The sequence below is a fragment of the Sciurus carolinensis genome, chromosome 11 (genome assembly GCF_902686445.1).
Source record: "Sciurus carolinensis chromosome 11, mSciCar1.2, whole genome shotgun sequence".
In the NCBI taxonomy this organism is placed as follows: domain Eukaryota; kingdom Metazoa; phylum Chordata; class Mammalia; order Rodentia; family Sciuridae; genus Sciurus; species Sciurus carolinensis.
In genome coordinates, this window is record NC_062223.1 from 73225338 (window position 1) to 73239005 (window position 13668).

Here is a 13668-nt window from a genome sequence, read left to right on the forward strand (position 1 = left end):
GGCCTTACAATCAGCTTCGTTTCCAAATTTAACATTCTTTATCAATTCTCTGTAGAGGACATCAAATTACAAATCCTTGGACACACTGGTTCCTACTGGATTGAACTTTGGCTTTTTTCCAGTGGTCAGTAAGGTTCTAAGTGGCCTTGCTCTGCTCCCTCTAACCTCTGAGGGACTCTGAGGTTAGTCCTCTGAGGACTCTGTTAGCTTTCCATGTTCAACTATCCCACCTGTTTCACTTCCCTAAATGCTTAGCAAGACTTTTTCCCCAGCGATTCTGTACCTCATAATATTTATGATACTTTTTTCTTGCAATTTTCCTCCTCAGTTCTTTGAATATTTGATATTATAATTTAGGTCTCAATTTGAGTGTCATCTCCTCATAAAGGTCTTCCCTGCTCATCATCACTATGTTCCTCCTAGTTTTGGTCAATTTCTATCACATCAATCTGTTCTATCAAGAACTTTTATTTCCTGAAAAAAATATTTAATTATTTTTCTTGAAGTTTTCTTAGATTATATCCAATATTTCTAACACCACAGATCTTATTACTTTATTATATCCTCAGTCCCAAGAATATTACTTATATACTGATTAAATAAATAAAGGAGTGTGAAAAACTTGAAGTATATGGTGGTGAAGTGAGGGATCATAAAATTTTTTCTGCAAATTTCTTTACAAGATAATACTCAGAGCAATAGATGCTAGGTCTTTTTTCTTCTTTTTTTTTTTTTCTATTATGTTCTCATTAAACTGGAGCAACGAACTTATCTTCAAAGTTTTCCCTAATAAGTGGAACAAAACAAAAAACCCACAATTGTACCCAGGAACTACAGAAAGGTTTAGTGAATTATTGAATATAATATAGATAATATGTTTTGTGAAATCTGGGATCATAAATATGAAAACTGCAGCATTATGAGAGAAATTATTGCATTACATTTCTCATAGGAAAACAGGAATTATGTGTACTCATTAAAGTAAAAATTATCATGTGAGGCCCATCTGATCATAAATTTCAAAGGATGTACTTTAAGAAGCATACTTATAAATATTTTTGACCAGCTGGTATGTCCCCAGTGAAAATTGTTTTATAGTGAAACAGATTTTACAGAAGAAATTGTGTCTTTCCTATCCTCTTTGTCAAATTTTGATTTAAAGACTCGGGGGAAGAAAATTCTGAGGACTGTTGCTATCTTCCCCTCCAAAGTCTCTACCCTGGTGGATGATGGGTTCCACAGGGAGTCCATGCTCCCCTGGGTCACTTCATGTCCATGGTAAACTGTAATTTTCTGTCTATTAATATAACTAATGTGATCCAAGCAAGAAAGCACATTAAGACAGAACTGAGGTTTCTGGTGATAAAGACAGGTAGGGTAAACCATCTCAGTCTCTCCATTCATGAGAAAAGCAGAGAAGGAAGCCTGTAACATTTCACTAAGATCAAAGGAATCAGAAAATAGATTGAAATTGGAGAATGAAAGTGAATGTTCCACGAGAATAGGGGAAGAGAAATGAGAAAGAGATGACTACTATCTTCTACAAAGGAATTGTTTCATATCAACATAAAAAATTGCATGTAATATTTTAAAAATTACATTGTTTTTCGTATTTCTATGAATTCAGTGTCTATTTCAAATATCATATTTCTTGAATTACCAGACCCTGTTCAGGGTTTCTTTTCCCCCATTAGCTTTAAAGATTAGATTAGATTTTGACACCTAATCTTGCCTATAGGAAAGACATGCCATATAGTTGAGAGTTTTCTAAGGTGAAGTAGTTCTCAGTAAACATCAGAGACCAAACAGTATTTGCCTCTGATTCCTTGTCTTGTTAGACTACAGGACACACATTGGTATTTGATATGCACAATGCTCAAGGTTAAGCCAAGTTGCATCAAGGAGCTGAAAGTGAGGAATTGCAGGGTATGAAACAAACGAAATCCCTGGGAGGAGAGAGAGAATAACTCTGTGTTTACTCATTTCCTCTTTTGTTTGCCTGAGATTGCTACTGGCACATGCCATTTAGGATCCTGGGTGCCTGACTCCGTCATTCTGTTTAGCTCTACTGAAAAAATTCTAATTCATTCTGAATTTCTAACTCAGACCTTACTAAGTCTTCAAAGAAAGTGAAAATTAATGTAGCAAGTATGTTCACTATAAAGTTTGAGACTGGAATTAGAGTGTTGACCTAGACATAGTCTCCTATTGTACAATGTGATAAGGTCTATAATTTTGAAATTGATTTACTGATTAAATAAAGAGCTCTTCTGAAGAGCAAATTTAATAGTACAATCAGGGCTGTACATTACCTATTCTTTACATGTTACCATGAAGTTCTTCAACTTCTATTTTATTTGCCCAAGTAAAGATATTATTCAAAATAAATCTTGAACCATATTTGTTGAGTCCATTTTCAGTCTCATTACCAAATCATTTCAGATTCCCTTTTTTAAAATATTGTCTTTTTGTTCATTTTTTATATGAGAACATCTGCCCATATTCAGGGACTAACAACTTCAAACTTGATTGAAAAATTATGTTTAATTCTTCTCTCTAGTCATCCTTTGGGCCCTAGGACCAGTAACTCGTAAACTCCTGACCCATCCCTGAACTAGAAGCTAAAGAGAACTGTTCTGAGAAGTTTGCAATCTGACAGAGATGGGCTTCTGTGTTGAACCAGTTCTCTGGTTATACTAGAATAATTCTGATAGAATCTGAAGATCTTATTTTTGCAGTCTTTCTACTTCTTATATCTACTGCTATTTATTTTGCTCCAATTTGTATGTCTCTAAGGATACAATGTGCCCCATTGTTATTTTCATATCTAATCCGTAAGTTACTGGTGGGACTTCAAAGCACAGTAGGACTGAACTTAATATTGCTAAATTCTAGTGTCTACTGTAGCGCTTAGAACATTGCAATTTAAACTATTTGTTAGATGAGAAAGAAGAAAAAACATGACCTTGTCAGAGATAAATGGGGTATTAATTGAGAATGATTATAACTTGGTTCAAAAATAATTTTCTGACATAATAGTATGACTGATTTTCTATTTAGCAGGAAGAGACAAATGCAGAGAACATCCTGGTTTAGAAACTTTTGGTCTTACATTTATAGCTCATTGGTAAAAAAGTCTAGATCATTTTCAATTAAAATTATTATTCATATGTTCTAATAGTGGAAAGGGGAATTTAGGAAAAAATCTTCTGTTCCCTTAAGTTTTTAATGTCATTGTCATGTTAATGTATTTTAAAAAGAGTTTTGAATTAATGAATTCTAAGTTGAAATGATTCTTTGAAGGTAGAGATCTGCTATGATCATTTAAACGCAACAATAATTTCCTATGAAGATCTTCCAAATATTTGAAAATTTGAGAATTATTAAGACTTGAAAAAGTAATTTAAATAATGGATAAAAGAAAAAATATTAGAAAATAGCTTGACATAAATGAAAATAAAACCTCATTAAATTTATGTCATATGACTAGAATATCAATATTTAAATGAGGCAAAAATGATTGTTACAAAAATATTTATAAGTCAGCAATATTTTGTTTCTGTATCCCTTAATGTGCAAGTTACAATTTCTGCTAACAGATTGGCTTCAAATGTCTCAGATGTCTTATTTTAGTCTATGGTATTTTAGCTGTTTCATTTTACCTAGGTATATACAAAGAATTATTTTTAAGAAATCAAGGTACTATCTAAGGCAGTTTTTTTGATCAATTAACTAATTAATAATGTGTCATCATGGTCTCACCTACTCATTTTGTAACACAAAAAGAAAAACAATACCACATGATCTCACACATATAAGATCTATAAAATTTGAGTTCACAGAAATACACAGTAGCATGGTAATTAGCAGGGGTTTGGAGACAGGAGATATTGGTCAAAGAATACAAATATTTGGAGGATTTTCAAAGGAAATTGTTGTTGCATAACTCTGTTGAATTATCATAGCAGAACTCTAACCTTCAACAAATCATCTAAACTTAGAATTCACTCATCCAAAACTACTTTTAAAATACATTCACAAGACATCATAAATTTAAAGGAACAGGAGATTTTCTCCTAAGTTTCCCTTGGCACAATTAGAAGGTATTAATAAATATTTTTAATTGAACATGAACTAGACACTTTTGCCAATGGAATAAGCTACAAATGTAAGACCAAAAGTTTCTAAACTAGGATACACTCTGCATCTGTGCCCTCAAACTAAATAGAATATCAGCCATACTCTCATGGCAAGAAATTATTTCTGAGCCAACCTATAATCATTCCACAGATCTTTTATACCACATAGTGACTACAGTAAATAACAATGTACTGCATTCTTGAAAATTGCTAGGAGGTTTTTAGTAATATCATCACAAAGAGGGGTAATTCGTATGTTAATTATTTCATTGAACTATTCCTCATTGTATACATATTTCAAAACATAATAAGTATATAAATTTTCTATCTGAAGTCTCAAAAAAATTTTTAAAAAGAAGTGTAAATACTAACTCTCCCAAATATACACAAAATAGTTCCTTTATCTTTTCAGTGGAGTTAATGCTGTGTTCATTATGAATTTTTTAAATGTATTTTTTTCTCTTTATTTTAAAGGTCCAGGATGCTTCACAACAAAGATTAAGCCCCTTGTCTATGAAATCATTTGACTCATTCAAGTGGAGTAAATTTCTTCATCTATTGTGTCATGGGAACAGCCTGTTCATATAACTTTATAACTGTAGTACTCACATGCAAATACAATCATTGGTGGGCACCATGGTCTTCCTGTTGGAATGTTAAAATCTGAAATTACAGGTTGGATCCCATTTGCTGCTTCTTTGGGTGGTAAAAAATATTATCAAGAATTCTATGTAAGTTCATAAATAAGGACATCAGGATGTGAGTGGACAGAGGAATGTGAAAGAATCAAACCATTTCAGAGCTGATCACTGCCTGTGGCTTTCATCATGTCCTCCTCAAATCATACCAATTTCCATCCCAGTATCTTTCTTCTCCTTGGCATTCCAGGAATGGAATCAGTTCACACCTGGTTATCAGTGCCCTTCTGCTTTGTTTACCTGAGTGCTCTCCTGGGCAATTTCTCCATTCTCTTCATTATCAAAACAGATTCCAACCTGCATGAGCCCATGTACTTCTTCCTGTGTATGCTGTCTGTGGCTGACCTGATCATCTGCACCAGCGCTATGCCTAAAATCCTCAGTATTTTTTGGTTCCATGACAGGGAGATCTATTTTGAAGCCTGCCTCGTCCAAGTATTTCTCATTCATTCCCACTGTAGCATGGCCTCAGGGTTCATCTTGGCCATGGCCTTTGACCGCTATGTGGCCATCTGCAATCCTCTGCAACATTCCACTGTCCTGACACACAGAGTCATCAGGAACTTGGGGCTGGCTATTGTTTGCCGGGGGATTTTACTTTTCAGTCCTCAGCCATTGATGCTTCGGTGGCTTCCCTACTGCAGAACCAATATCATCCCGCACACCTACTGTGAATTCATGGCTCTGATCAAGCTTGCCTGTGCGGAGACCAGGGTCTGCAGAATCTACAGCCTAACTGCAGCCTTTCTCACAGGGGGCTTGGATTTCATATTGATCATATGCTCCTATGCTGTGATCCTTTACACTGTCTTCCACCTTCCATCCAAGGCGGCTCGGCTCAAGACCCTGGGCACCTGTGGATCCCACGTGTGTGTCATCCTAGTGGCATACGCTCCAGCCTTCTTCTCCTTCCTCACTCACAGGTTTGGGCACAACGTGGCTCCTCATATTCACATCTTGGTGGCCAACATCTACCTGCTTGTTCCACCCATGGTGAACCCAGTGATCTATGGTATAAGAACCAAGAGAATCAGAGAACGCGTCCTTCAAATTTTGACATCTCACAAAATCTAAAAGGCCAACTCATTCCTTCACAAGTTTCCATGACTTAGGAAAAAAACTAGACGAAACAATTAGAACAACCTAAGTCCTTTTTCTAGAAGTGGGAATCCCTACATCTTCTACTTGTAGTATTTAAAGTATTCATTGTCATTGGTTAGATTTTGTTGTCAGTATACTTGCTGAGAAGATATCTGACTTGTGCGATTTATTTGTGATATATTTGTCTCATAAAATTTTAACTATTATATGCATTTGTTGTTTATACGTTGGCTTCCACAGACTCTGCTATTGTTCAATTTTATCAGCTTATCTAGAGATATCATCATTGACTTATCTCCAACATTTATTGAGATGACTTCTATTTTTAGTTGTCAGTTAGCAGTTTTGTCTACAAATCCTGTAGGAAAAGACTAAACCTCAAGTTTACCCTTGAAATTGATATGGCGCTCCTCAAATAGCCTTTGGAACAGGGAAGTGAAGAAACTCTTAAGATATGCCTTGCTGAGGCCTTCTTGAATTTTTTGTGATGTATTATATTTCTCTACATAGCATGAATTTTTTTTATATCTAAATAATATTTACTCTCCAAAATACTTCCCAAAAGACTTTAGGATGTCCAAAATTGTAATATCATTTTTTTCTCCTTTTGTTTCTTTAAATGTTCAAGTTGATTCTCTTACAATATCTGTAGCCTCCTCTCTCATTGCATGATGAAACTGCTTCTTCATATTTCCTCCTAATCTGTATTACAAAACACAGAAACATTGTTTCTAACATTTCCTTGTAAATCATAATTCTGGCTGTTCTTTACTAACACTTATTCTTCTTTCTTTTGTGAAGCCTATTAAGTGGAAATTTTAAGGAGAATCTTGTAAGATAAGTCTTTATTTGACTTAGTAAATAGTATAAAGATTACAGTTGCTTTACCATGTACCATATTCCTGTTGATGACCAAAATAGTTTTGTAAATAAGTCACTATAGTATACTTTGCAATGTTTTTCTGTGAGTACAGTGGTCTCTCAAACTGTGGTTTTAGAGACTGTGCCTCTTCTGCACTTGAATTTTTAATTTCTTCTTTCAGAACAAGTTAAGACCTATGAGGGTTGCAGGTATGGGGTACCAAAGAGATCATTTCAGCTGATTCTCCAAAGAATCCACACCTTTTTCCTTGAAGGACAGTAGCTACTTAATGGTCCTATTTCTGATTTTATAAACGTAATTTATAATACCGTGTTTGACTTTGTCTTGTTTAGGTATGGAACACAATTGTATATCTAAAATTTTAAGAGTAGTAGTAAAAATTAAAGACTAATGCCTCTCAAGTCACAGTGCTTAGCTGTAAATTGCAGAACAAACTCTTACTAGTTTTGTTGATCATTATCAAGATACATCTTTGTGCCTCAGTTTCCTGAATGGGAAATAGAGTTATTAATATTTTGAGAATCACTGTTTATGCCAAATTTTTTCCATTCTACATTTTGCTAATAGATAACACTATGATATAAGTGAAAGCAAAAAGACAATGTATCCTCAGAATACTCTGGGTCATATGCCAAGCTTTGGAATTAAAGGTGACAGATATATTTTTGAAATCCTACACTTGGTTTGGTTCTGTGGCAGTTAGTTTATCATTATCTTGAATAAGTCTGAAATTCAGAAGAAATTATTGAGCAGCAATATTTAAATTAGTACCTAGGGTGGTAAACTAAAAATAATTTGATCATTTAGGGGACTGATTTTCATAAATTCCGATGGCAAATATTGAAGATTTTCTAGTAAATATAGAAAAGACAGAAATTCAAAAAAAGAAAATCAATTCAGTTAGAAAAGTTTGACTGATGGTTTCTCACAATCATCTTCTAGCTGGCATTTTACAGAGAGCGTACAGCTGCATGTAAGGGAAAAGTGAAACCTGTGCCTCGTGATTTCACTTATATAGTAAATTTCCCTGTGTGTGAATTGCAGGGAATATTGAGGAAGTATTTTCACTTACTTCTAAATCCATGATAATGTATGTTCTGGAGTACTCAGGAACAGGGTTCCCAATTACATAATAGTTCATACTATTTCTTTCCTGAAAAAGATCACTCAGGAAATGCATACTGAACTCCTACTATGACTCAGTCTTGTCAAGGGTCATGAAAAACATATGGAACGCATACTTAATAAAATGTATGTTTGATGGGAAGAGAGAACCTGGGAATCTGCAAAAAATAAATTAACATAAATATTCATTCAATAATTTCATGTTCTGAAAATGTGGTGTAATCTTTCAGAGGTGATGTAGTGTGAGAGAAGAGGAAATAGGGACTGTTTGGACATAGTGATCATATTATCCTTGACATAGATTTGTTAAGTAATAGAAATGTTTTATAAAAGCTAGAGGAAGAAAAATCCATGCGGAATAAAGAAAAGTAAAAATTTAGGTTTGAAAGTCAAGAAAAGTTCAAGTTTTTTATGGACAGGTAGTAAATCAGTGTGTCATGATTAAAATGATGAACAAAAGAGGAGCATATTAAAAATAAAACAAAACATAATCAAAACCCAAATCACAAATCAGACTTATGAAGACTATAAATTTGTATGACTATTTTTAGGAACACTGATATATCAAAAGAAGATAATGAAATGAGACCATTATCAGTTAATTTAAGGTAAAGCCAGGTTGTCATCAGATCTTAAAGGAATATAATTGACTCTCAGTAACCATGCTTACTGCTCAAAGAAATTTCAGAGTAGTAGAGTTCCAGAGAAAGTGAAAGTCTTCACCTAGAACACATTTTAGGTCAAATTCAGGTCTTGTTTCAGAAAGAGTAGAACACCAGAGGGAAAATCTAGAAAATATATTTTTAAATCTCAGGTTAAAAGATGAAACAAAACAAATCCAACAAGAATGATGGGGTAATTAATTAACAGATATGAAAAATTTATTGATATGGGAGCAAACTTCCATGACATAAGACTTAATGTCTTTGCAAGAAACTTGGAAGATGACTCTCATAAGTTGTAGTTTAAGTAACTTGGAAATATGATGATCCACAATGAGTGAGCTGAACTTACTAGCATGACACATGATACAGAAAGGTACTAGAGTGCAAGACATAATACACTATAAGATATAAAAACACTACTAGTAAACTATGACCCATGGAAGTGACTAGAGGACATTTCATTAAATGAATCTGAGGGAATGTAAAGGAGAAGGTACCACAAAAAAGAAGTTCAATGTGGCTGCCCTCTGTGGTTTAGGGAAAAAGTAGAAGGTGCTATTATAGAAACAAGGTACAAGTATGTGAATAGGACTATACAATTTAAAAAAAAAAAAAAAAAGGTAAGTAGCCAGGATTTAATCTTCTGAAAGAAGGTGGTAAGACTTTTTTTGTAAATTATCAAGGTCAGAGTAGTGGCTAACTGGTCTCGTGCAAAAATAAAAATGGAAATGGGTAATAAAATATGTTATTGCTAGATATCAGTCAATTATCAATGAACAAAGACATTTTTCACTATTTCACTAAATAAAAACCTGGGCCATGACCCCAGAAATCTGAGTTCAGATATCTGAATAGAATGGTCACAATATTTTGCTCAGTTTCCAATCTGAGGCTGTTTCCCAATCTAAAATCCAATGAGTAAAGGAAAATTCATGCTCCTAAGAGCCACAATACCAAAATAACACTCCAAGTATATGTGGGAATATTTCTTCCAGTTCTTCATGAAGGAATTATAGTCAGATACCAAGGAAGGCTGATGTTTGAATACTTCCTCCAAAACTCATGTTACAATTGCATACCATTGGTAACACTACTAATAGGTGCTTAGGCAATTTTTGCACTGCCCTCAGGAATGGAGTAAGACTGTGATCATGGAATAGCCTCCTCATGAAAGGGTGAGTTCAGATTGGTTTTATCTAATTCTTGTTTGAGTCCTTCCTTACCACATGATGTCCTAAGACAGGTTGTGACACAACTAGGACCTCACAGATGCTGGTACCATGCTTTGGAATTCCAGACTCTAGAACTGCAAAGAAAAATTCAGTTCTTTATAGATTATACAGTCTCAGGTATTCTGTTACACAAGCAGAAAATGGACTAAGGTACTCAGGAAAATGGAAAAAAGGAATAAGTATACATTATAAAATATATTCTAAACTGACAGTATGCTCAGACACCCAAGGATCATGACCTTCATATTACGATGAGACCATATGGAACAAGGTCATCTTGGAGGACTTTCTCAGCTTTGGTTTACAGTGAGTCAACAAATCCAACGGATTTTTACCTATTCCCCCCAAAATTAAATTCAAATGAACATGCATGGTAGTTGGATGAACTTACATTACATGGGTTGTCAAACAGGCCATATCCCTTATCACATGTGGACAGATTTAACTGCAATGTTTTTGCAAAAGTACTAGAAGGGTCAAATTGGGGAAGGTGAGTATAGACAACTATTTTAAGGGTTTTGTTGTGAAACCTATATGATAAGTAGGGCAATGTGTAATAGGTATTTGGTTCATGAGATTTTCTATAAGCATATCTCACTATATATGTTTTAAGGTGCTTTTAATAATAGCTTATTCATATGTTCATAGGAGTGAAAATATTGAAAGTAATGATTACAGATTGGACAGAATGGAGAAACATCAGAGCACACCATGTGAGTTGCAACACAGCATACATTACACAATATTACACAATATGGATGTTGGTTTTTGTGAGGAGTAGCAACATTTCATTCACAGTGTTAGTGGAGTCATTGCTGAAGGTTCTATCTCCATAGGTCCTAAGAGACCAGACCCAGCCACTTGCCTCAATGTACCAAACAAGAGATGAGTGGTGGTAAAGACAGGGAATGAACTTATTCTGTGTGGCCATACTAGGAAGACTGAGCTCTAGTGACCTTAGATCTGTCACCAAGGTGATAATAAAAGCTGCAACATCATTAAGGGAAGGACAAAGGCAGGGTCAGGAAGTATCTATAGTTAAGCCAACTTGTGCAAACTGTGGTCTGGTTATCGTTAGCTCATATCTGGTTTTGCAGGCTCCAGGGGAGATGATTGCCTGAAATTCATCCTGTTCATGGAAATTGAGATATGCTGAGGTGGAGAACTGATTGAGGTCAGAGTAGCAAAATGGAACTAAGTTGTGGCATTGCCTGCATCCTCTTAGGCACAACTCCAGTGATGGTGTGAAATTGTTTATAAAAAGAGCTGGTGGAGAATAGTCTGTGGATTAAGAAATTCTTGAAAATAACTTAGTTATACTTATCTTGGTATCTTCAGCCTTCCAAGAGAAGAAGATGTAAGATAAAGGTCTGATTGACCTTTTATTAATAGATTTTAGAAAAATGCTCCTTGAATCACTAACTTGTCTACTTAGAGTTAAGAAGGAATCAGATCCAAAGATTAAGGCACTCAAAAGTGAGAGATGCAATATGAAGGCAGAAATGCCAAACTTTTATACCATATTTAGTCAACCCATCAGACTTGTGTAGGTCAATGTGAAGAGTCCGTCCTTTTCAAAAGCAGCCTCCAGGTCATTGTTACAATACAAGCACGAAATGAGTGAGGGTGTGCAAATTCAAAAAGAGGTGGATGAGTGACATGTAGATACAAGAGGCAGCCCTTTTATTTATATATTTTTTTCTGTCTCATTGAAATTGGTAGCTAGGTTGGAATGGAGACAGAATTGATAAAGATTTGGATTCAGACAAAATATGAAATGATTTTGAGGAGACCAAATAAACAAAGGGACTTGAGGATTACTTGCCACAATAGGGGAAAATTGGTATGGCAATTATGAATCAGGCTTTATTGTAGGAGATATTTCTCCCCTGCCAAGTTCAGTAGTATAGATACAGCCATGGAGTGTTTGTTATATAAGTAGATCTTTGATGGTAGCTGTACAGTGGCTCCTAGGTTACTATTTCATCACAACAAACTGAGATATATTAGATTAAAATGTGTCTTATGTAAATTCATTTTTTATACATAGATTGGCTTAAACAGATCAATAAGCATATTTTGATTTACTTGTTGTCAGTCTACCATGCATATCCAGCAAAATTGTGCCCAATGTCTGCAGATATAAATAAAATAAATCTTGAAGTATATACACCCAATGCTTAAGAGACCCTCAGAATTCTGTAATCCAGAGACTACCCCACAACGCAGCTGAGTTATATCACCTAGGCATGCAAGTCTCCCTTTCCCCTTGCCTTTCCCTGACTCCTCTTCCTTGTTCTCCCAGTTGGTTATAGTTTCTAGATGTTCCAATGCTCAGTGGAACTTCATCCCATCTCTCACCAATATGCAGACTTGTTAACATAAACCCCAAACAAATATTGTGTGTGCTACCATTATCTTTTGGACAAATATGTTTACTTGATCTTCCCTGATAGTCTTCAAACCTTCTACCATATCAAATGCCATGAGATTAAGTATGTAGCCATTGTTCTATTAAGTTTCTGTGATGTGAACCTTTAATAGACCTTCTCTTTTATCATCACAGATACCAAAAAGTTGTAGACAAGAAGAGGTCACTGAATTAAGATTTACATTTCCAAAGATCAGTGATTGAATTGTCTAATACATTTATATTTGTAATAGGAATACTACTAAGAACTTGACATCATTCTAAGTCTTAGAAGAAAGAAAAAATAGATGGACTATATGACTCCTAGACTGCATTTATTTACCAAAGGGGTGGACAAGAATGAGGCACTATTGGTTTGTATACAGAGGAGGGTCATGATGATGGTTACTTTTATCTTCATCAAAAAAGAAAAGACAAAATTTTTCTTACATTTTTGCCTGTGGACTGTCTAGGTGCTTCTGTAGGACAACTGACCTGAATCTCACAACAGCTAGTTAAAGCCTTGGGTAAAGGGAAATTGATGCACTTAGAGTTACAGTGAGTAATTTAATATAAATCCGTCCTTAATCTGTATCTGTGGCATAACACCTGCTATTCACACTCTGAGTAAAATTAATAAAGTTGAGAATACCCAAGAGGCTATAATCTCCTGAGAAAATACATGGTATTTAGGTAGGCACAGGTAGAGTCTTTTGTTGTATTTTTTGCTGGTTAAGGCAGAGAAGAAGATGAGGAACAGACTGCTGAAGATGCAGTACCAACAGAATAACCTGGAAAACTGTGACATATCAGGTAGGAAATGCATGAGCTAAAGGTGAAGTTATGGAAGCATTTAAGTTATTGTCAGTGATGATATCTAGGGTAGGGAATAGAAGATGCTACCAGGGACTAGAGAGTGAGCAAGATCTGTAGAAGAGAGAGAAAAGGTTTTTTGTTATTGTTGGTTTTTTGTTTTTCAACCCAAGTTATGGATAACATGATGAATTGAGATAAGTACAACTTCTGAGAAGACAAAACGGGCCAGAAAGAGATATCTACAAATATGGGATAAAGTTTCATAATTCAGAACTGGAAGATAGTTTGTCAATAGCAAACATGAAAACACAGACACCTTTATCCTACTTCCTCCTTGAGGCAGTAACAACCCTTCTGTAACTTTTAAATGAGGAAGAATGTGAGAAGGCATGGGTATGGGAGATAAGAATAGCATTAGCAGCACAAAAAAAAAAAAAAAAACTTGAAATAGTCTTAAAGAGGCAGACAGCACAAAAATGCAGTTTGTTTGAGACTCTCAGAAAATTGAGGATGAACTCGACAGCAGAAAGTGATGCCAGGGAGGTAGGAGGGAGGACCAAGATATAAAGGCATTCCTTATCATTTTTGGAAAGTGTTAC

At 35.0% G+C, this 13668-nt stretch overlaps 1 protein-coding gene across 1 annotated transcript; it reads left to right on the forward strand.

Moving 5' to 3' along the window:
- Nucleotides 1–4966: 4966 nt before the first annotated feature.
- LOC124960709 (olfactory receptor 52E8-like) lies at nucleotides 4967–5911 on the forward strand. Its single transcript, XM_047519611.1, has one exon. The coding sequence runs from the start codon at nucleotides 4967–4969 to the stop codon at nucleotides 5909–5911; it is 945 nt and encodes a 314-aa protein (XP_047375567.1).
- The last annotated feature ends 7757 nt before the right edge of the window (nucleotides 5912–13668 follow it).